Source organism: Aethalodelphis obliquidens, unplaced genomic scaffold (assembly GCF_003676395.1).
Source record: "Aethalodelphis obliquidens isolate GAN/ISIS:26980383/991018 unplaced genomic scaffold, ASM367639v1 scaffold44, whole genome shotgun sequence".
NCBI classification, from domain to species: domain Eukaryota; kingdom Metazoa; phylum Chordata; class Mammalia; order Artiodactyla; family Delphinidae; genus Aethalodelphis; species Aethalodelphis obliquidens.
Genome location: NW_020837988.1, coordinates 15,768,915 through 15,793,358, shown reverse-complemented (window position 1 = coordinate 15,793,358; position 24,444 = coordinate 15,768,915). Strand labels below are relative to the sequence as shown.

General features: G+C 40.5%; 1 protein-coding gene across 2 annotated transcripts in view; it reads left to right on the top strand.

Annotated features, from left to right (window-relative positions):
• ITGB3 (integrin subunit beta 3) overlaps positions 1 to 3,391 on the top strand; it is a 52,524-nt gene extending 49,133 nt beyond the window's left edge. For both annotated transcript variants that reach the window (XM_027081296.1, XM_027081295.1), the window contains one exon: positions 173 to 3,391. In XM_027081296.1, the coding sequence (XP_026937097.1) occupies positions 173 to 192 (20 nt within the window). In that variant the 3' untranslated portion in view covers positions 193 to 3,391. The remainder of the gene's footprint in view (positions 1 to 172) is intronic.
• Positions 3,392 to 24,444: the final 21,053 nt, after the last annotated feature.

The following is a 24,444-nucleotide window of genomic DNA, read 5'->3' as shown; positions in this document are numbered from 1 at the left end:
TCTTATTTCCTATCCATTCCCTCCTTAAGAGCAAATGTGTGAGTACCATGAGCATCATGCAGTCCATCTATGGTGTATCCCAGAGAAGAGTGTCTTGGGTAAACATGTAAACCCTGAGTGTAGGGAAGAATTGAGGAATTCGCTGTAAGACACTTTTCTGTTCTCTCCGCAGGCCAACAACCCACTGTATAAAGAGGCCACGTCCACCTTCACCAACATCACCTATCGGGGCACTTAATGACAGGCAGTCATCCTCAGATCACTATCAGACTGTCCCAGGATTGTGGGTGTCTCTGCTGTCGTGTTTACAGGGGCAATACCTGTGGGGCGGAATTGGGGGCTTGGAGTGGGGTGGGTTGGAAGAATGTGGGTCTCTGTGCGTGTGTGCATGTGAGTGTGCTCCGTGTGGGAGAGTGTGTAACTTAAAACTTGTGATGTGTCCCAGATAAGCAGAGCTCCTCGCCTTTGTCCTCAGAACGCCTCCTTCAGGGAGTCTACCTGCTTAACCTGAGGGTGACCTAGTAGCTGAGCAGGTATTCTTCATTACCTCAGTGGGAAGCCAGCTTTCCTTCTCAGGCCATTCTCTTAAAGAGGAGGGCAGGGCCAAGGCCTCTCATTTCAGAGAAAGGGACCTTGGTTTACCCTGTGTTTGTGGTTCTTGGGCCTGACTCTCAGCAGCTCTGGTAGGAACTGCCAGGCTTTGCAGCCTTGCTGTGTCATCCATGCCCCTAGCTCCTCTCCCTTCCCTCAGGCAGAAGGAGAAATCCGGGGAGAGCTGAACCATCAGAGCTGCCTGTCTTTGCCATCACCTCAATCCAGCATGGTTCTCTCCTAAAGGAAGTCCTTGCTACCTATTCTTCGGTCTGTTGAGAGTGAGAACGGCAGGGTCACCCACGGGTCATGCATGGCCTGGGGTTAAGGTGCCCAAGTTCCCCAGTTCATAATCCTAACCCTTCAGATTTGCCTCATTGACAGCTCTACCCTAGTGATTCGTGTAGAAAAAGTGTGTCACCCTTAGACCAGCAACACCTCTTTACCTCCTATTCCACCCTCTCACTACTATAGACATTTGCTACATACTGGGAATTTCTCTCATGACCAGAAGCTTTTCCTTCCAGGGAGAGTGCTATGGTTAGAGCCAGAGGTCTGGCCTCACCCTTCAGGCCTTCTGTCTCGTGTCCAAGGCACCTCCACACACCCAACCCTGTGCTTCTGTGTGCTACGTCCACCCATGGGGCTGATTGCATTTATCTACCTCTTGGGTGTCTTGTGAAGGCGTCATTCCCACGGGTCTTTGAGTCTGCTGGGCATAAGTGCCAGGGTGGAATGACGGGCCAGTCGTATCAGCGTGTGTGGCCCATTCTCCTATGGGCCGGGCAACCTCATTTTAACTCAGACTTTAATCTGAGAGGCCACAAGTGCAATTTTGTTTTATTTTTCTCATTGGGGCACCTGAAACCATGATGAGGCTTGTTTAATCTAAAGGAGCATAGATATAAACACACTTGCATTATATTTGTAATTTTATTTGATGATGAAGAAGAAAAGGGTGAAAAGCCACACAGACCTGGGCTGGATGCAGACACTCCCACTTGGCGTCATTCATAGCAAGTTGCTGCCCAGTTGCTGGGTCTGTAAGGGCTCTCTCATCCCTGAAGCCTGCGGGGATGGACACATGGACATGCTGGACCTTGCCCAAGCAGGAGGAGGTAAATGGGCTGTTCTTTTTTTCTAGCAAAAGCAGAAAAACTCCATTGGTGTTTACATTCGTTCAACGTTAACCACCACCACCACTCCCCAAGAAAAAGGGGAGGGCCTAAAAACAGTGGTCTGATGGTCAGAAAATCTAAGTCCTGGCCTCAGTGTTGCAGCTAAGGAACTTTAACCTTAAGGCAAGTTACTTTCTTTTTCCTGGGGCTCAGTTTTCTAGTTTGAAAAATGATGGGTTTGGACCAGCCAGTCTAGGCGGTCTCTTTCAGTATCAACAGTCTGTGATGCTGGGACTTACTGTGGCATCAAACATGCAGTCAGGATTCTGTGGGATGTTGATACTGTTTGTTTTTTCAGTTGGGAGACCTGGCTCTGGCAAGAGCAGATGTCATCCCATATCACCTTTCTCAATGAAAAAGCTTCATTCTGTCGTCTCACAGAACCCCTTTTCCAACTGTTGTTGGTGGTTACATCTCCTGGTGTAGCACTTAAGCTCTACTTAGTTATTATTTCTTTGTTCACTTTGCACATGGTTTCATCCACGAATTGGGGAAGAGGACTCCATAAGAAGTAGCTGCAATGTGTCTTCTGTATCCATGTGTTAACATTGAGAATAAGCCTTGGGATTAGGAACAGGACAGATGACCGAGCCCTGCCTCACTCGTGGATTACACCTTCCTGTTGAGGATGGTAATGTTGTAGAGGGATAAACGGGGAGGGATGATCATGAATCCAAGAAGTTTAGAATCTAACTAGAACCTTTGGCTACTGAGAAGAGACTCCACTGGAGTAACAGTTGGTCACTTTCTTTAGATAAAATGGTTTATATGAAGAAACTGTATCAAAGGAGGAGGAACATGTATTCAAAGGATGAAAAAAACAGTAACAATCTTGTCTGAGTTTCTGGAATGAGGCTCATAGTCTTTGAAGATCAGTACTGTTTGTATGTGGGGAGAAGCTGTAGCTGTGCTCCCGAGATAGCAAAGAGCAGTCAGTTTTGGCATTGTGTAGGGTGAACATCAAAATAGTATTTTAGCCTCAGACAAAACAGCCTGAAGAAGTTATTTGTGCCTAGCTCTTTTGGAGATATTTTACGTTCAATCTCAGGGTCTGTGGACAATAATGGGAAATTTTGAACATTCCTGACAAGTTGTCACATAAGAAGTCAGTTCTTTACCTCTCAGATATTCCTAGACCATTCATGATTTCAAGATATTTCTCTTTGTTAAATATTCCTGGTTGAAATTACCTACCTGACTTCCTGACTTCCTAACCACCTCCTCTGTTTGAGTTGTGCAACGGTGAATTAAATGTGCTTTCCAAAAAGAATTGGCTTAAGGCTGCCCAGTGCTTCCTGTGTTGTTATTTCTGTTTCCTTTGGGTGAATAAGAGTGTCATTGCCTCACAAATGATTATTTTAGAACAAGTGTGCTTCCAAATGTAACAGAATGATGACGATTCCGGGAACTGAAGTTAGTTTTGGAACCTAGAGCTTTTCTTTAGACTTTAGTAACAAAATGAGTACATTTTTACTGTTATGAGAGTCAGAGTTTTGTTTTTTTAATTGGAGATTTTTTAGGAACTTGTATAATCTCAACAGAACTGTCAATTTAGTCTAGGTTTTGTCTGCAGGAAGCATAAATTAGTAAAATAAAGGCTTAATGGCAAATTACTTACAGGACCATTTAAATGCCCAACTTTTATTTTTTAATTAAAAAATGCTTTATTGCTAAAAACTGCTAACCATCATCTGAGCCTTCAGCGAGTCCTAATCTTTCTGCGGGTGGAGGGTCTTGTCTCAATACTGATGGCTGCTGATCGTTCAGGGTGGTGGCTGCTGAAGACTGGGGCGGGTGTGACAATGTCTTAAAATAAGACAACAATGAAGTTCGCCACATTGATTGACTCTTGCTTTGACAAATGATTTTTCTGTAGTATGCAATACTGTTTGATAGCATTTTACCCACCGTAGAACTTTCAAAATGAGTCAGTCCTCTCAAACCTTGCTGCTGCTTTCTCATCAGCTAAGTTTGTGTAATATTCTAAACCCTTTGCTGTCATTTCAACAATTTTCACAGCATCTTCACCCAGAGAAGATTCCATCTCAAGAAACCACTTTCTTTGCTCATCTATAAGGAGCAACTCCTCATTGTTCAAGTTTTATCATGAGATTGCAGCAATTCAGTCCCATCTTCAGGCTCCATTTCTAATTCTAGTTCTCTCACTATTGCCAGCACGCCTGTAATGACTTCCTCCACTGAAGTCTTGAACCCCTCAAAGTCATCCATGAAGCTTGGAATCAACTTCTTCCAAACTCCAACTTTTATTTAAGGCAGTGGGTTTCAAAGTGTCGGCCCTAGGACCAGATGATCTAAGTCCCCCTGGTGATTTTTTTGCATGCTCAAGTTTGAGAACCACTGATTTAAGGAATCACATACCTATCCTTTCTGGCTTAGAAAGAAGTTCACAATAAGTCAGCTCAGTTACTAAAGGATTAAGAACATACCTTGGCTGATAGATTAAGAAAACCAAATATCTACCCACACAAAATGAAAGTCTACTTTCAATCCATTTTCCAAGTTAAGTAATCACAGGCTTATTGGGTTCACTCACAGCCACAAATTCCCATGAAAAACTAAAAGAATAGATCAGAATCACAGGGAAAAAAAACGCTAACAGGATACTTGGCTGGCATAGAAGAAAACCTTTTGTGTGTACCAAGCTGAGGCAAAAAAATACTCTTACTGCATTAATTCACAGGAGATAGGATCAAAATCTTAATTATTAACAGTATCATCCAATAGGATGCCAGAATAAGACTTTAGAATTTGTAACTTCACTTTTTGCTATTTAAAATTTATTAAGCACTGACAGTGTGGCATTGAAGTACTTTATAGAACATTTATTATCTTTGCCTTTGAGTCTTACATTCCTTACGTAATGTACATTTTTAAAAACACAATACAGTACATGTCATCATAAAAAGATTATGTGAACCTAGACTGAGTCCTTATATGGTGAAATTTTGTAAGATTCATTGTTTTATTTACGTCATGGTAACTGATGACTAAATGGATGAAAATGGAGGACTTTATGTGAAAATGAGATGGAAAGCAATATGTCAAGTATACGTGTAATCCTTTAACTCTTGACCTCTGTAGTTTGAATTCTATTATAATAGACATCTAATGACCACTGGGACCAATTATAAGCAGATTCTCTTGGAATTACAATGCCCTCGTTTTTCACAATGATGTAAGGAAACAATAATATATGCTTTGCAGATAAGCTATTTAATACTTGTTGAAAAATAATTTCTACTTGGTTTTGTAATATAATATATTCCGGAAATACATTTTCCTAATTTGTTTTAGTTTGATTAAAGCACACAAGGAGGCAGTTTTAAACCTTTTGATCGGGGTTAACCATGCTGTTAAATAAAATTTTAAAAATCCACTTACTGTGGGTATCCAAGAATGGATTGTGTGTGAAAGGAAAATTATAGATCAGGAACATGACTGTGTTCCTTGCAGCTGCTAATGTCATAGTGATGTCTCTCCAGCCTCTTGCATAGAGGAAATATTTTTCATTAGCTGTGTATTTTCTGACAGTACACCAAAGAATGCACACGGAATGTAAGTATCTAGAAAGCAACATTTAGGAAATTTAAGAGACTTTAGGCAAAACCTCCGTTGTAAATTATTCTTTAACAGTGTCCCTGAAAATATCTTTGAAAGGAAAAAGTTTCACAATTCATTGTGTTTTACCTAATATATTAGTTTTTTTGTGACTCAAGCACAATAGGCATGATTCTTTGGAGAGGTCAGAGTGAATGCCTGTATAAATATCATGTGATGGCCGATGGAAATATTTTGTTAAGAAAAAGGAAAAATGTTGATGGATCTATGCCAGACTTTACTTTTCGGTACCCTTATAATCACCCACTGTGACAGAGATTACTAATTGTGCTCCAGTATCTGTTTTCACCTTTTCACATAGTACTAGAACTCCTAATTTTTAGCTGGACACATGGCTGCTCAGAATAAATACTGTTTCCTAGCCTCTCTTGAAGCTAGGTGTGTGATGGCCATCTGTTGACAGATGTTAATGAAAGAGGTGCACACAACTTCCAGAAAGTGCCACTTAAGGGAGGGAGCGTGACTTTCTTCTCCCCTTCCTTCTTCCTGCAGGCTGGAATGTAGAGATGATGGCTAGACTGTAAGCAGACATCATGGATCAAGATGTGACCTAGGGGATTACTACTGTATAACAAATTACCACACAATTTTAGCAGCTTAAAACAACAAACACTATCTTGCAGTTTCTGTGTTCAGGAATTCAAGAATGGCTTAGCTGGGTGGTTCTGTCTCAGAGTCTCTCGAGAGGTTGTAGTCAAGCTGTTGGCCAGAGCTGCAGTCAACGGAAGGTTCAAAGGGGCTGGAGGATCCTCTCCCGGGATGGTTTATTCACATGGCTGTTGGCAGGAGGCATCAGTTCCATGCTGGCTATCGACAATAGGACATTTCCATAGGACTGCTTGAGTGTTCACGTGGCATGTCATCTGGCTTTTCCACAAGTGAGTAACCCAAGAGAGAGCAAGGAGAAAGCTGCCATGTCTTTTATTACTTAGTTTTTTTAAGTGTCACATCATCACTTCTGCCATACTCTTTATTATAAATAGCTCACTAAATCTAGCCCACATTCAAGGGGAGGGAACTAGATGCCTCTTCTTGAAAAGAAAAACTTTGTGGTAGACAAAACCATTGCCTGTGACCACTCCCACCCCCAGCCCAAAATATCCATATCTTAATCCCCAGAACCAGTGAATATGCTACCTTACATGGAATAAAGAACTTTGTTGATGTAATTAAGTATCTTGAGATAGGGAAATTATCATGGATTATCTGGGTAGAATTAATTTAATCACAAGAGTCCTTATAAGAGGAAGGCAAGAGGATCAGAATGAGAGTAGTAAATGTAATCATGGAAGCAGGTCAGAGTGATATGGCCATGTGTCAAGGAATGAACACAGCCCTTAGATGCTGGCAAAGGTAAGAACGGATTTTCCTCTAGAGCCTCCAGAAGGAATGCAGCCTTTGATTTTAGCCGTGTAAGACCCATTTAGGACTTCTGACCTCCATAAATGTAAGGTAAAAAATTGCTGTTTTTTACCATGAACCATGATGTTTGTGGTAATTTGCTACAGTAGCAATGAAAAACTAATACAAGCATCAAAGTATTTGTGGACATATTTTAAAAATCATCACAGTCCACCCTCTGGTCACAAATTATTATTTTTTTAAAACATTTATTTATTTATTTATTTTGGCTGTGCCGGGTCTTAGCTGCAGCATTCGGGCTCTTTGCTGCAGCAGCATGCAGACTTCTTAGTTGTTCATGTGGACTTCTTAGTTGTGGCATGTGGTCTCTTAGTGGTGGCATGTGGTCTCTTAGTTGTGGCATGCATGTGGGATCTAGTTCCCCGACCAGGGATCAAACCTGGGCCCCCTGCATTGGGAGTGTGGAGTCTTACGCACTCGTCCACCAGGGAAGTCCCGTGGTCACAAATTTATAGTCCTCCCACATGCAAAATAAACTCACCCCTCCCAAGCCCCCCAAGTCTTACCCTATTACAGCATTGTTGGAGGAGGTAATCAAGAAGATGAGACTGCTGGATGACCCACAAGCTGAACCTGGCCAACTGGAGCTTCCTCACTTCCTCGCCTGTCCTTGGAATGTACATTTTGCCTACTGTTTCCACAGTGGGAACTTTTTCAAGGACGTAGCCTTGAGACAGTAAGGTGTTGTTGAGACTGTCCAGATGTTATATATGACTGAACCTAGTTAAAGCCTCTATATAAACTTAAAATTAAAAAAAAAATTTTTGTTGAAGTATAGTTGATGTACAATATTATATAAGTTACAATAGAGTGATTCACAATTTTTAAAGGTTATACTCCATTTATAGTTATTTTAAAATATTGGCTATACTCCCTGTGCTGTACTTTTAGCTTACTTTATACATAATAGTTTGTACTTCTTAATCCTCTACTGCTATACTGCCCCTCCCTGCTTCCCAGAGCCTCTATATAAACTTTCAGGGTTCTGGTGGGTGGGTGCAGAAATCTACTTGTCTTGCAGCCTCCCAAGACAAGCCTCGTATGTAAGTTCCCTTGCTTATTAAACCTGCCACCTACCAATGTGGAGTGGTCTGCCTCTTTCTTTGGTCTCTCCCTGCCCTTCATGTGGGGGGCTGGTTTCAGATTTCACCCCAGGAAGCTCCCAAGGTCGCAGACTAACAAGCATCAGCTCAAAGTCCAGAGTCTTATCCTCTAAATACATCCAGGGGTAGATAGGCTTCTTGGGTGAATTCCTTATATACAGCTACTTGAGTACCTCTCAATCTGAAGTCCTGTGAACTAAAGAAGCTATATGCTTCCTTCCTACAACAACCAATGTAAAATGGTGGGACAGATGGGATAACTACTACAGACACTCCTGTTCCAACAGACAGAAAACAGGAGGTGCGCAGAAGTTCCTGGCCCATTGCAATTCTCAAATTCACTCAGGTACAGGTTTGCAGTTCCACCTTCAAGGCCTCAGAATAATTCTCCTTGGCTCTAGGTTCTACCCTGTAGGCTCTTTGTTACAGCCTCTAAGTCATCCGTTTTTCATGAAAGGTAGCCCATGGTTTGCACCTAAACAGTTTTCTCAGCCTGCTCCCTGCTAATAGAACATGAGGGTCCAAAGGCCTCTTTTCTTTCTGTACTCTCTCTGTCTCTTTGAGGCCAAGCTGGCAGTGTTTCTGACAGTACATTTCTCTTTAAAAATTGTGAATTTCCTGTGAATCTTACTGGGGTTCAGTCCATGAGTTAAAAGCCATATATCCGTAAGTATCTTTGAGATAAATCTTTCTCTACCTTGAGCTTCTGCCGAAGGAAAAAAGCCTTAAGCTTTTTAGAAGCCCTATTGTTTAAATGAGAAGATCTGAGAAGCATAACCTTAAAATTTTTAGAGTCTTTAGTCTGATTGAAAGATACCCTGAGGTAGCTCCATTAAATCACCCCTGGAACAGAAGCCAGTGGAACAATACAATAGAGGAAGCCTATGTACCTGCAACTATGGTACACACTAGCCCTGGAGTGACTATCTCTGAACCTCTTGAATGTGAGAGAGAAACAAAATTCTGTCTTGCTTAGTCAACTATTATTTAGGAATTTTCTGTTACTGGCAAAAGAATCTAATCCTAACTAATATATAGTTGGTGCTATTGTGGGGGGGGGGTCTATGAAACTGACTGATACAGTACCTAACTAGCTCATGAATAGATGTAGTGCTAAAAAAACTACAAGTGTTCAAGATTTTTAAAGCATTCATAGTCTGTTGATCAGCGTACAGACTGCAGCCATTAGAGTCCTTACACATTTGGAACTGATGCTGTATGAATTGGTGGAAAATGGGCTGAGTCATTAATAGAGGTGACTGTAAACAAGGTGGGGGGTGGGGAAGTAGGGAATGGAGAGTCGGGTATTTACAGAAATAAAAGACATGGTCTCAGCACTCAGATTACATATGGACTATTTAGGGAGATAAACTGTATACATTTTGAACGTACTAAAGAATGCCTACAGAGCAGGGTTTAAGGTACAAATGATCATAGCAGTATCCCTGAAGGAATTAACTATGGTAACATATTAGGTACTACACATACAGTTTTGAGTTATCACAATCCAGGGAAAATTAAGGCTTAGATAGCATGGGTAATTTGCCCCACCAGGTGCAATGAATAAACAGGATTTGAATTTGGATACATCTGCCTCTAAAGCACATGCTGTTCGCCGCATGTAAATAATGGAGAGAGCTCACGTTGGATCGATCAATGTGAACAATGTTACCTATATGTTTGTAAAGAAAAGATACTTTAAATCGTGGTCTATTTTCAAAACACTCTGCTTGACAGAGCATTTACAACTTTAACAAACCTTAAAGACGATTAATTTCATCGAATTGGATTTATACGACGTTTTAGGGACTCCTGCGGAAAGCCATGAACAATTGCTTTGTGTATTTTCTTTCACCAATATCAGTTCATCTGCATGAAAAGAAAAGTTGATTTTCAGCAAAAAAACAAAGTATCTGTTCCAAAAGTAGAGTTAGTCCTCGGAAGGGCAGCCTAGAACAAATCTCAGTAAGGTTGTGGGACAAACGGCTTGGAGCCACTGTCCATTACTAAGTAATAGAAGCGAAGGAGGATGGAATGCTTTAGAAGAAAGGGAGGGCGGGAGGTATTCAAAGGATGGATAGAAGATAACATTGAAATGGGATCAGATGGGGAAGGATAGCGGACCGGAAAATGAACACAGCTACCAGAAGAGCAGAGAGCGTGTAGGATGGAGGGAGAAATCGAGGTCCAGGGTGCAGGAGGGAAAGCTCGGAGATGAGCCCCGCCACTCGTGTCCAGGCCGCCGACCCCCGGCCGGGTGAGGTCACAGGCCCTTATGAGGTGGGGCAGACGGGTGCGGCCGCAACGCTCTCTAGTCCGGGCGGAGGCGGCGGCGACCTCAGCCGCTGCCCGGAGCCCCGGAGCCCCTGCAAGGCGGCCGTGGCGGCGGCATCCGAGGAAGCCTGGGTCCCGCGATCACCCAGCGCCGGGTGCTCAGTGGGCGGAGCATCAGGGCGGTCAGGTGACCCGGGGGCGGGGCTTCGTTGCGCCAGAGCCCGGGAAGGAGGTGGAGCGAGAGCGTCGCGCCGAGCGAGGGGCCGAGGAGCTGAAGCACCCGCGTGAGGACCCGCAGACACCTGAGGGAGCGAGGGACAGATTGGGGAGTCGTAGGGGGCAGACGGTGGGACCTTCAGGGGACAGAGGTGGGGAGGGGAGACCCGCTAAGGCGATGGGGAGGAACAGCCTCTGAGGCTGAGGGAGAGAAGACGGCCACGCGGTGTGAGGTACAAAGTAGAACAGTTCCGGAGATGAGTGAAGGTTCCAGAAAGGGCAGTGAGGTGACGAGGCGGACAGTCAAGGGGCAGAGTGAGGGATGACTGGGCCGGAGCCGGCAGTCCCTCAGAAATGGTGGTGGTTCTCGGAGGGTGGCGGTCACTGTGGCGGGGAGGCTTCCCTGCTCCTTCGCATAGAGTTAGACCTCCGTTAGAGCACTTGTTGCCACCTTCGCAGGTGGTTTTCTTGTCTACTTGTCTACTTGCTTTTCTTCCCAAAGAAGTCGTAAGCTTCACAAGAGCAGGGCCCCTTGGAATCCTCCACCGCGCGGGGTTTGGCATGAAGTGGATGTTCACTTAATATTTGTTAAACAAAGGTGGCGATTGGGGGTGATCAGTAGATGCAGTGACGTGGTTATACAATTGCATTTAATGGACGTGTGCCGTCAACAAAAGTGGAGAAGAGTGAGTGAGTGAGGCAGCTCGTGAGGGAATCGGTGTGGAAGGAAAGCGTGGAAGGTACTTTGTGAGGGGATGTCCCTCCGAGAAGCAGTCAGTTATTCTGTGGAGGTGATGATAATTCATCAAGGCAGAAGGTGCAACTGTGGAAGCGCAATGTAAACCTTAAGGCCCTAAACAAAATTAAGTCTTATTTTGGGCTTTTGGAGTCAGAAGCTCTTTGTTTTCTGCCTCAGCTCTGCCCCTCTGTTTACTAGGAAGCAATGGAGTTTTACTGAACTATCCCTGAATTCAGGAGTCAGAGACCTGAAATTTGCTACTGTGTATTTTCTTATGTACTTTGTGTGCGCAAATCACAATCTCTTTGTGCATCAGTTTCCTCATGTGTAATTAATAATTAAGGGGTTAGACTGGAAAGATTGCTAAGATCATTCTAGCTCTGTTATGGATTCTGTGATGTCATGTAACATCAAACAAGGAGTACCCCCCACCCCCAGCCCTTAACATATATATATATTTTTAAAGATTTATTATTATTAATTAATTTATTTTTGGTTGCGTCGGGTATTAGTTGCAGCACTTGGGATCTTCGTTGGGGCATGCGGGCTCTTCGTCGTAACACGTGAGCTTCTCTCTAGTTGCCGCACGCGGGCTTCTCTCTATTTGTGGTCTGTGGGTTTTCTCTCTCTAGTTGTGGCGCGTGGGCTCCAGGTCGCGTAGGCTCTGTAGTTTGCGGCATGCGGGCTTTCTAATTGAGGTACGTGAACTCAGTAGTTGTGACACGCGGGCTTAGTTGACCCGTGGCATGTGGGATCTTAGTTCCCTGACCAGGAATCGAACCCCCGTCCCCTGCATTGTAAGACGGATTCTTTGCCACTGGACCACCAGGGAAGTCCCTAACATATATCTTTTAAGTTACAAAATTTTGAAAATTCTATACTTTGCCAAGGACTGGAAAACCATTTAGTAACAATACAACAGCTTGATCTACATAGGGAATGAATCAGTCATGATATTAAAAAAATACCTTTGATGTATCAGAGAGTTTTGAATTTTCTCACTTCTTTTTGGTAGTTTTTGATGAGTCAGATGATGACAACCAAGAAGCAAAGGAAAATGAGAAAGGATGGTGTGTGGGGGGGAGTGTGGTGGGCAGAATACAGGATGTGGCTGCTGGTGACTCTTTTGTCTCTTACTCTCCTAGTACCACTGGGACCTTTGCCAGAATAGATGCCCTTCGCGCTTCTCATAGCTGTTTCTAGACTTTTCTTCCTCCCATTCTCAAAACTTTCAGTTTTGCACCTCACATCAGATTATACCATGCACTACTACTCCTTGTTGCAAATTTCAGCTCCAGGCTTTCTACCACTCTAGCAATACTTCTGTCATAATTCTTGTGATTTAGTATTCACATAGATGATCCTTTGAATATCTGGTCTCTCAGTTCTTGCCCTCCTCTCCTACAATAATTTCACCTTTCCTCAGTCACTTGCTCCCTTCATAGCTTCTGTCTTATATTACCAGTAACTGAAACTCTGTTATCTCAACATGCTGCATTCTCCAGCCATCACATTCCTACCTTTAGTTAAAAAAAATTTTTTTAAATGTCACCCATTCTCTGTTGTCCTTACTTCCCACCCACCTACTCAGTTTGTTTCATGGTCAGTAATTAAAACCACTCCCTTGCATTTGCCCCCAGTTCCCTTACCACCTTTTCAGTTCATTTTACTTTCTTGGCTAAATCATAACCCTAGATTTAATCTAGATCTCTGCCTACTGAGTTTCAGCATTTTTGCAATGAACATGGTTGGAGGAAAACACACAACCATGATTACTGTTCACTTTAAATTCATGATCACTTACCTAAAGGGACCCTTCAAGCTGTCCAGCGATCATATCAGATTCCCCTGGGCTATTAATTCTATTTTTTAAAATTTATATTACCATTTATTAGTTTTGCCCATTCTTTAAATTTTTTTATTTTATTTGTTGAAGTATAGTTGATTATATGACAATATTATATTAGTTTCAGGTGTACAACATAGCAATTCAATATTTTTATAGGTTATACTCCATTCAAAGTTACTACAAAATAATGGCTATATTTCCCTGTACTGCACAATATATCCTTGTTGCTTATTTATTTTATACATAGTTGTTTGTGTCTCTTAATCCCATAACTCTATTTTACCCCTCCGCACTTCCCTCTCCCTATTGATAACCAGTTTGTTCTCTGTTTTGTTACATGCATTCATTTGTTTTCTTTTTAGATTCCACATATAGGTGATAATATGAAGTCTTTGTGTTTCTCTGTCTGACCTATTTCACTAAGCATAATACCCTCTAGGTTCATCCATGTTGTTGCAAATGTCAGAATATCATTCTTTTTTATGGCTCAGTAATATTCCATCACACACACACACACACACACACACACACACACACACACATCACATCATCTTTATCCATTCGTCTTTTTTCTTTTTTTTTAAATAAATTTATTTATTTATTTTTGGCTGCATTAGGTCTTTGTGCTGCGCACAGGTTCCTCCTTGTGGAGGCTTCTCTTGTTGCGGAGCACGGGCTCTAGGCGTGTGGGCTTCAGTAGTTGTGGCTTGCTGGCTTCAGTAGTTGTGGTTCATGGGCTGTAGAGCACAGGCTCAGTAGTTGTGGCATATGGGCTTAGTTGCTCTGCAGCATATGGGACCTTCCTGGACCAGGGATCGAACCCGTGTCGCCTGCATTGGCAGGCGGATTCTTAACCACTGCACCACCAGGGAAGCCCTATCCATTCATCTTTTGATGGGCACGTAGGTTGCTTCCATGTCTTAGCTATTGTAAGTAGAGCTGCTATGAACATTGGGGTGCATGTATCTTTTTGAATTAGTGTTTTCATTTTCTTAGGATACAAACCCAGCAGTGGAATTGCTGGATCATGTTCTATTTTTAGTTTTTTTTAGAAACCTCCATACTGTTTTCCATAGTGGCTGCACCGATTTACAATCCTACCAACAGTGTACTTGGGTTCCCTTTTCTCTACATCCTCGCCAACATTTGTTATTTGTAGAATTTTTGATGATAGCCATTCCGACAGGTGTGAGTTGATTGGACTATTACTTCTTCCACTCTCCTAGATGACTATTTTGTAACAATACCTCTCTCCTCAAACCTCCAGCTCCTCCTCTCACATCCTCATTCTCTGTTGATTACTTTGCTTCCTGTTTAACTAAGGAGACTGAGGCAATCAGAGATGATTTCCACAAGCTCCCACGACCACACCTACTCACCTACTCTACATGTAATTATGCCCAGTTACTCTGCCATGTCTCCTACTACTGTGAATATGTGCTAAGCTAAGGCCAGAGCCTCCCCTTCTGCCCTAAATCCCATTTCCTTTCTCCTACTTGAGAATATTGTTCCAGTAACTCTCCCCTCCTATATGATTAATTTTTGCTCCTCCACTAGATTATTTCTATTAGCATATGAATATTTCTTTATCTTTCCCCATCAAAACCTCATAACCACTCTGACCCCTCAGCTACTACCTCATTTCTCTTTCCCTTTATAGAATAACTCCTTAAGTCATCTCTTCTGGCTGTCTCCAATTTCTGTCCCCCATTCTCTCTTGAACTCACTCCAAGGACATTATTTCCGTATCATAACACCCAAATGGCTCCTCTTAGGGTAGTTGGTGTCCTCCATGTTGCAATATATATGTGTTGAATTCATGGATGGAGGGATGAATGGATTGGAGAAAAGGGATACGACTCTTTTCACTTTCCTTGGTTTTCTCTTGCAAGTTCACATATATGTCATAGGATTAAAAGAGTTAAGAAACAATTCTGTTGTCAGAGTTATGGGAAAGAGACACCCTGTGCTATTTTTTCTCTTACCTTGGAGAGACTTATGTGGTATCTGATTTATCCAGCAGATTGAGCCCTGCCAACTTTTTGATAATCTGATCAATAATTATGAAACAGTTCTTCCTTTCAAAATTTATTTAAATCGTGCTTACTCTGCTTAATTAAGTACTTTAATGACCTAAGAGCTCTTGGTGAGTAAGCTCAGTAGGGACAGAATTCCTTCCTCCCTTCCTCCCTCTTCCCTCCCCTTCCCTCCCTCCTTCTCTGCCTCTCTCCTTCCCTCCCTTCTTTCTTTCCTTCTTTTACAATATGTCTATAGCACTGTGCTTGGTTCTGTGAGAAATAATTCAAAGAATGATGAGATACCAGCCCATTCCTTAGAAATTTAGGCTTTAATTGGTGTAAGAGCTATACATGTGATAATTAAATAAAAATACAAGGCAAATGATTAATGCCAGTTGAATAATGAAGACAATAAGAAAAATGAAGACAGTAAGTAAGTGCTATGCCAAGAAGTTTAGAGGTGAAGATTGAACTGGTTAGAGAAGCTTTAGAAGAGGTTACATAGAGTGGGTTGCTGGGGAAACCTGTACAGCCATCTAATGTCTTCTGAGATAGGTATTTTTAATGTGGTTTCATTTTATTTTTAACATGTTTTGAATTCCAGGAATGTTGGGCATACCACATTCAACAGTAATTACAATAACATTTACAGAAATAAATTATTTTAAAGTACTATCTCTCTATTAGACAGAATATTAATATTTGCAGTTCAACTTCACAATATGAAAAAGATACTAATAATTGCGACTAACAATGTAATGTCACTACCAATGTAATAAACCACTCATCAAATGTGACTCAGATATAAGTAAAAGGTATTGTGAAAAATTTGGGAAATTCTAAATTTCTAAAGTTGGTTATCACATTTACATAGTGTAGAACTGGCTAAAACAGTTTTTGTTTGCAATAGTTTTGTTTTGAGAGGCAATGTTGTGTGGTGCTGAAGACCACAGGCTCTTGAGTTAGGCTGCCTGAATTCAAAATCTGACTCCACTGTTTGTTGGCTGTGGAATCTTGGGCAATTTGATCTAAGTTTTTATTTTCATCATCTGTAAAATAGAGAGAATGATAATTCCTTGCAAGGTAGTTTTCAGGAATAAATGAAATAATGCAGGTCAGAGTGTTTATCATAATGTCTCACAGTAAGTATTTAATAGCATTAGCAATTACTGGCTATGTTAGTAGTTCTGCTTAACTGGGCTTATTTGAATAAATACATATAACAACTTTCTGCTTTTCACGACATTTGAATTTGGATTTCTATTCTCCTCCTTATACTACAAAGGTAAAGTTAAGGAACTGGATGATCTCCTGTGATTTATGATCTATTAACTGCCTTTTCTAGCTTTTGTATATATATCTGAGTTGGGAAATGTCTATTAGGTATCGTACTATAAGTGAGTGTTACATTGAAAGAATAACTTAAGGTAGTTAAATATAATTACTTATGTCTCGTAAACAGGGATATGATTTTTTATTTTTCTCTTTTTTTGCAGGAAATTATTTTTTAAAATAAATTTATTTATTTGTTTATTTATTTATTTTTGGCTGCATTGGATCTTCATTGCTGCGTGGGCTTTCTCTATTTGCGGCGAGCGGGGGCTACTCTTTGTTGCCGTGCACACGCTTCTCATTGCAGTGGCTTCTCTTGTTGTGGAGCACGAGCTCTAAGTGTGCGGGCTTCAGTAGTTGTGACACGTGGGCTCAGTAGTTGTGGCTCGTGGGCTGTAGAGTGCAGGCTCAGTAGTTGTGGCACACGGGTTTAGCTGCTCCGCGGCATGTGTGATCTTCCGGGACCAGGGCTCAAACCCATGTCCCCTGCATTGGCAGGCGGATTCTTAACCACTGCGCCACCAGGGAAGTCCCTGCAGGAAATCATTTCATGCTACTGTTCATTCACACTTGTTCATCAAGTTCTTTGAGGCCTTAAGGGCAGAATTTACCTCTAAACAGAAAGATGGAAACTAAAGTACATTTATTTTGCCAGGTATTTTTCAAAACAGTTTCTAAAGATTCCTTCCTTTTCTTTCTTAAAAATTAGTTTACATTACCTCACACCCATAATCAGTAAGCAGATTCATAGCAACATAGTCATATGATCTTGCTTAATAACTGAGGTGACCTTTGAACTCTTTTAGTGGATATATGTTGAACTCTCATCCCAGCAACCCATGTAGTATCAAGAGATCTGTGATGTGTGATGAGAGTATTTTTTGGGAAAGGGACAGGGACAATTTTCCAGGAGACCAAAGGATTTAAACCTACATGAGAGGTTGTAGACAATGTAATTAATAACATGGCAGTCTAATCAAAAGGTAATTTAAAAGATACCAAGTTTCTCTAGCCCTCTTATCTGCGATTCAGGGGACATTCTTATGTATTGGCCAGTATTGTGTCAATAAAAACAAATCAGGACTTAGTATGGAGAGACTTTATTCAAAAGGATTATTGTAAGGAAGGAAAGAGACTATTGAAATAGGAGCGGTGTGTGGGGGGGGGAACTATTGCAATAGGGAGAACGCTGTGACCATAAGATCTGCAAGCATCTCCAAGGTTTAGGGAAAAAGGGTTTTCTTTTCTTTCTTTTTTGTTTTATTTTATTGTAGTATTATTTTTTAATTTTTATTTTATATTGGAGTATAGTTGATTAACAATGTTGTGTTAGTTTCAGGTGTACAGCAAAGTGATTAAAAGGGTTTTCTTTTATAGAGAGGAGTAAACAAGGCTAGGAAGAACTGGATATGGGGAAATGGGATGTTAGAGTGGAATGATCGGATAAATAGATCAGAGAATATTTTACTGAGAGGCCAGCCCTATTTTCTGGAGGGGTTGCATGCTGACTGGCTCAGGCTGAGGGTGGGCCAAAGTTCAGGGGCTTGGAGGAGAGAAGCTTAACCGAAGCCTAGTTAATAAGCATTTTGTCCTGATTAATTGGTGAGGATAAAACAGTTCAGCTAACCATTTATGAGGCAAAGAAAGGAAAATTTGAAGGTGCTTGGCCTTGTCATAGGTAAACAAGAGGGGTATGTGGTAAGTTTTATCTAAATCTTTTGAGGAGGGGTGGTTATTTCCAGTCAGCCATTATCCAGAACACAAAAGGGTGAGGGAATTCTTCTTTCACTGTTTTTCAGGAGCACAAGACTCAGGTAGAATTTAACATTGTCAGTTGAGAGTCTTAATCTTTTTCTTTTTTTCATATCTGAATATGGACTTTTAAAATTATTTTATTTTATTTTTTAACATCTTTATTGGAGCATAATTGCTTTACAATGGTGTGTTAGTTTCTGCTTTATAACAAAGTGAATCAGCTATACATATACATATATCCCCATATCTCCTCCCTCTTGCGTCTCCCTCCCACCCTCCCTATCCCACCCCTCTAGGTAGACACAAAGCACGGAGCTGATCTCCCTGTGCTATGCGGCTACTTCCCACTAGCTAGCTATTTTACATTTGGTAGTATATGTAAGTCCATACCACTCTCTCACTTTGTCCCAGCTTACCCTTCCCCCTCCCCGTGTCCTCAAGTCCATTCTCTACTTCTGCGTCTTTATTCCTGTCCTGCCCCTAGGTTCTTCAGAACCTTTTTTTTTTTTTTTTTTAGATTCCATATATATGTGTTAGCATACGGTATTTGTTTTTCTGTTTCTGACTTACTCACTCTGTATGACAGACTCTAGGTCCATCCACCTCACTACAAGTAACTCAATTTCGTTTCTTTTTATGGCTGAGTAATATTCCATTGTATATATGTGCCACATCTTCTTTATCCATTCATCTGTTGATGGACACTTAGATTGCTTCCATGCCCTGGCTATTGTAAATAGAGCTGCAATGAACATTGTGGTACTTGACTCTTTTTGAATTATGGTTTCTCAGGGTATATGCCCAGTAGTGGGATTGCTGTGTCATATGGTAGTTCTATTTTTAGTTTTTTAAGGAACCTCCATACTGTTCTCCATAGTGGCTGTATCAATTTACATTCCCACCAACAGTGCAAGGGGGTTCCCTTTTCTCCACACCCTCTCCAGCATTTATTGTTCGTAGATTTTTTGATGATGGCCATTCTGACTGGTGTGAGATGATATCTCATTGTAGTTTTGATTTGCATTTCTCTAATGATTAATGATGTTGAGCATCCTTTCATGTGTTTGTTGGCAATCTGTATTTCTTCTTTGGAGAAATGTCTGTTTGGGTCTTCTGCCCATTTTGGATTGGGTTGTTTGTTTTTTGATATTGAGCTGCATGAGCTGCTTGTAAATTTTGGAGATTAATCCTTTGTCAGTTGCTTCATTTGCAACTATTTTCTCCCATTCTGAGGGTTGTCTTTTCATCTTGTTTATGGTTTCCTTTGCTGTGCAAAAGCTTTTAAGTTTCATTAGGTCCCATTTGTTTATTTTTGTTTTTATTTCCATTTCTCTAGGAGGTGGGTCAAAAAGGATCTTGCTGTGATTTATGTCACAGAGTGTTCTGCCTATGTTTTCCTCTGAGAGTTTGATAGTGTCTGGACTTACATTTAGGTCTTTCATCCATTTTGAGTTTATTTTTGTGTATGGTGTTAGGGAGTGTTCTAATTTCATTCTTTTACATGTAGCTGTCCAGTTTCCCAGCACCACTTATTGAAGAGGCTGTCTTTTCTCCACTGTATATTCTTGCCCCCTTTATCAAAGATAAGGTGACCATATGTGCATGGGTTTATCTCTGGGCTTTCTGTCCAGTTCCATTGATCTATATTTCTGTTCTTTTGCCAGTACCATACTGTCTTGATGACTGTAGCTTTGTACTATTGTCTGAAGTCAGGGAGCCTGATTCGTCAAGCTCCGTTTTTCTTTCTCAAGATTGCTTTGGCTATTCGGGGTCTTTTGTGTCTCATGAAATTTTTTGTTCTAGTTCTGTGAAAAATGCCAGTGGTAGTTTCATAGGGATTGCATTGAATCTGTAGATTGCTTTGGGTAGTATAGTCATTTTCACAATGTTGATTCTTCCAATCCAAGAACATGGTATATCTCTCCATCTGTTTGTATCATCTTTAATTTCTTTCATCAGTGTCTTATAATTTTCTGCATACAGGTCTTTTGTCTCCTTAGGTAGGTTTATTCCTAGATATTTTATTTTATTTTTTGCAATGGTAAATGGGAGTGTTTTCTTAATTTCACTTTCAGGTTTTTCATCATTAGTGTATAGGAATGCAAGAGATTTCTGGGCATTAATTTGGTATCCTGCTACTTTACCAAATTCATTGATTAGCTCTAGTAGTTTTCTGGTAGCATATTTACGATTCTCTACGTATAGTATCATGTCATCTGCAAACAGTGACAGCTTTACTTCTTTTCCGATTTGGCTTACTTTTATTTCTTTTTCTTCTCTGATTGCTGTGGCTAACACTGCCAGAACTATGTTGAATACTAGTGGTGAGAGTGGGCAACCTTGTCTTGTTCCTGATCTTAGTGGAAATGGTTTCAGTTTTTCACCATTGAGAATGATGTTGGCTGTGGGTTTGTCATATTTGGTCTTTATTATGTTGAGGTAAGTTCCTTCTGTGCCTACTTTCTGGAGTGTTTTTATCGTAAATGGGAGTTGAATTTGGTCAAAAGTTTTCTCTGCATCTATTGAGATGATCATATGGTTTTTCTCCTGCAATTTGTTAATATGGTGTATCACATTGATTGATTTGCATATATTGAAGAATCCTGCGTTCCTGGGATAAACCCCACTTGATCATGGCGTATGATCCTTTTAATTTGCTGTTGGATTCTGTTTGCTAGTATTTTGTTGAGGATTTTTGCATCTATGTTCATCAGTGATATTGGCCTGTATTTTTCTTTTTTTGTGGCATCTTTGTCTGGTTTTGGTATCGGAGTGATGGTGGCCTCATAGAATGAGTTTGGGAATATTCCTCCCTCTGTTATATTTTGGAAGAGTTTGAGAAGGATGGGTGTTAGCTCTTCTCTAAATGTTTGATAGAATTCGGCTGTGAAGCCATCTGGTCCTGGGCTTTTGTTTGTTAGAAGATTTTTAATCACAGTTTCAATTTCAGTGCTTGTGATTGGTCTGTTTCTATTTTCTATTTACTCCTGGTTCGGTCTCAGAAGGTTGTGCTTTTCTAAGAATTTGTCCATTTCTTCCAGGTTGTCCATTTTATTGGCATGTAGTTGCTTGTAGTAATCTCTCATGATCCTTCGTATTTCTGCAGTGTCAGTTGTTACTTCTCCTTTTTCATTTCTAAAAGTCATCTCCCTTTTTTTTCTTGATGAGTCTGGCTAATGGTTTATCAATTTTGTTTATCTTCTCAGCTTTTAGTTTTATTGACCTTTGCTATCGTTTCCTTCATTTCTTTTTCATTTATTTTTGATCTGACCTTTATGATTTTTTTCCTTCTGCTAACTTTGGGGTTTTTTGGTTCTTCTTTCTCTAATTGCTTTAGGTATAAAGTTAGGTTGGTTATTTGAGGTGTTTCTTGTTTCTTAAGGTAGGATTGTATTGCTATAAACTTCCCTCTCAGAACTGCTTTTGCTGCCTCCCATAGGTTTTGGGTCGTCATGTTTTCATAGTCATTTGTTTCTAGGTATTTTTTGATTTCTCTTTGATTTCTTCAGTGATCTCTTGGTTATTAATTAGTGTATTCTTTAGCCTCCATGTGTTTGTATTTTTTACAGATTTTTTTCCTGTAATTGATATCTATTCTCATAGTGTTGTGGTCGGAAAAGATACTTGATATGATTTCAATTTTCTTAAATTTACCAAGGGCTTGATTTGTGACCCAAGATATGATCTATCCTGGAGAATGATCCGTGAGCACTTGAAAAGAAAGTGTATTCTGTTGTTTTTGGATGGAACGTCCTATAAATATCAATTAAGTCCACCTTGTTTAATGTGTCATTTAAAGCTTGTGTTTCCTTATTTATTTTCATTTTGGATGATCTGTCCACTGGTGAAAGTGGGGTGTTACAGTCCCCTACTATTATTGTGTTACTGTCGATTTCCCCTTTTATGGCTGTTAGCATTTGCCTTATGTATTGAGGTGCTCCTATGTTGCGTGCATAAATATTTACAATTGTCATATCTTCTTCTTGGATTGATCCCTTGATCATTATGTAGTGTCCTTCTTTGTCTCTTGTAATAGTCTTTGTTTTAAAGTCTGTTTTGTCTGATGTGAGAATTGCTACACCAGGTTTCTTTTGATTTCCATTTGCATGGAATATCTCTCTATCACCTCACTTTCAGTCTGTATGTGTCCCTAGGTCTGAGGTGGGTCTCTTATAGACAGCATATATACAGGTCTTGTTTTTGTATCCATTCAGCCAGCTATGTCTTTTGGTTGGAGCATTTAATCCATTTATATTTAAGGTTATTATCGATATGTATGTTCCTATTACCATTTTCTTAATTATTTTGAGTTTGTTATTCTAGATCTTTTCCTTCCCTTGTGTTTCCTGCCTAGAGAAGTTCTTTTAGCATTTGTAAAGCTGGTTTGGTGGTGCTGAATTCTCTTAGCTTTTGCTTGTCTGTAAAGGTTTTAATTTCTCCGTCAAATCTGAATGAGATACTTGCTGGGTAGAGTAATCTTGGTTGTAGGTTTTTCCCTTTCATCACTTTAAATATGTCTTCTCACTCCCTTCTGGCTTGCAGAGTTTCTGCTGAAAGATCAGCTGTTAACCTTATGGGGATTCCCTTGTGTGTTATTTGTTGTTTTTTCCCTTGCTGCTTTTAATGTTTTTTCTTTGTATTTAATTTTTGATACTTTGATTAATATGTGTCTTGGTGTGTTTCTCCTTGGATGTATCCTGTATGGGACTCTCTGTGCTTCCTGGACTTGATTCACTATTTCCTTTCCCATATTAGGGAAGTTTTCAACTATAATCTCTTCAAATATTTTCTCAGTCCCTTTCTTTTTCTCTTCTTCTTCTGGGACCCCAATAATTCGAATGTTGGTGTGTTTAATGTTGTCCCAGAGGTCTCTGAGACTGTCCTTAATTCTTTTCATTCTTTTTTCTTTATTCTGCTCTGCAGTAATTATTTCCAGTATTTTATCTTCCAGGTCACTTATCCGTTCTTCTGCCTCAGTTATTCTGCTATTCATTCCTTCTAGAGAATTTTTAATTTCATTTATTGTGTTATTCATCAGTGTTTGTTTGCAGAATTCTTTCCAGTGACCTGTCTTTTAGTTCACTGTTCCATTCTTCTGCTTGATCTAGTCTGCTGTTTAGCACCTCTAGTGAAATTTTCAGTTATTGTGTTCTTCACCTCTATGATTTCTGTTTGGCACTTTTGAATATTTTCTATCTCTGTGTTGAAGTTCTCACTTTGTTCTTGCATTGTTCTCTTGATTTTGACGAGCATCTTTATGAGAGTTATCTCTTTTATTAGAGTTATGAGATTCTCTGTGTTGGAGTCTGTGCATTACACAAAGCAAGCACCTCTCTTAGTCTTCATAGACTGGCCTTATACAGGAGAATACCCCTACCAATTAGCCTAGCCAATATTCTTGGGACCTCTACCAACTCTTTCCTTCCCCAGGCTCTAGGACTGGTGAGACAGATGCTGGTCCTTTGGGAGGCCCTGAAGGAGTTGGGGTGCTGGATGCATGAATCAATTCTTTTGCTATCCAGGGGGAAGCTGAGAATTGGCATTTTATATCTACTCACTCTGTGCTGAGCAAGGATCATTGGCATTGACTGGCTTATGTCACCACCTCTGTTCTATCCCAGACTACTAGTCTATACTAGACCTATCAGAGCTCCAAGATTGGCAAGACAGAAGCCAGTCTTCTGGGGAGGCCTTTTAGAAAAGTTGGACTGCTGGACGTGTGAACCAATTTCTATCTTCCCCTGAGTGAAGCTGGGAGCTAAGGGGTCTCTATCAGATCATATGGTGCTGCAGTGGGGACAGGGTCTCCAGCAAAAGGGTGTCCCACATCTCCCTACTAGCTTCAATGAATCTGGTTTTGTATTCTCCTGGGATGTTAGAGCCTTTCAGTTAGTTTCTCATTTCTCACAAAAGGAATTTATCCATGAATTTTTGCTGAATCAGTGTGTGTGAGGGGAGAAGGGGAGTCCAGAAGCTTCCTACTCAACTGTCTTGCTGATGTCACTCCTCTGTTGTTAACTTTTAAATGAGAATTACTTTCACCTGAAACTTTCACAAAATAGGAACATGGTGTCTTATTCCATGTATTTACACATAAGAATCATCTTTTTAAGAATCCTTTTAAGGATCATCTAGTTCAGAAATCATTTTGATCATTCTTTCTTTGTTTTGCAATCTATAATGACTTCCAGTGATTGCTTGAAGATTAACTACTGATAATGACTTTAATGCTCTCCACTGCCCAGCTCTTCACTTTACCTATCCTAATCTACTAGAGAAAACTTATTTGAGTTTAATTTGTTCCAGAGTTCACATACACACATCTGTC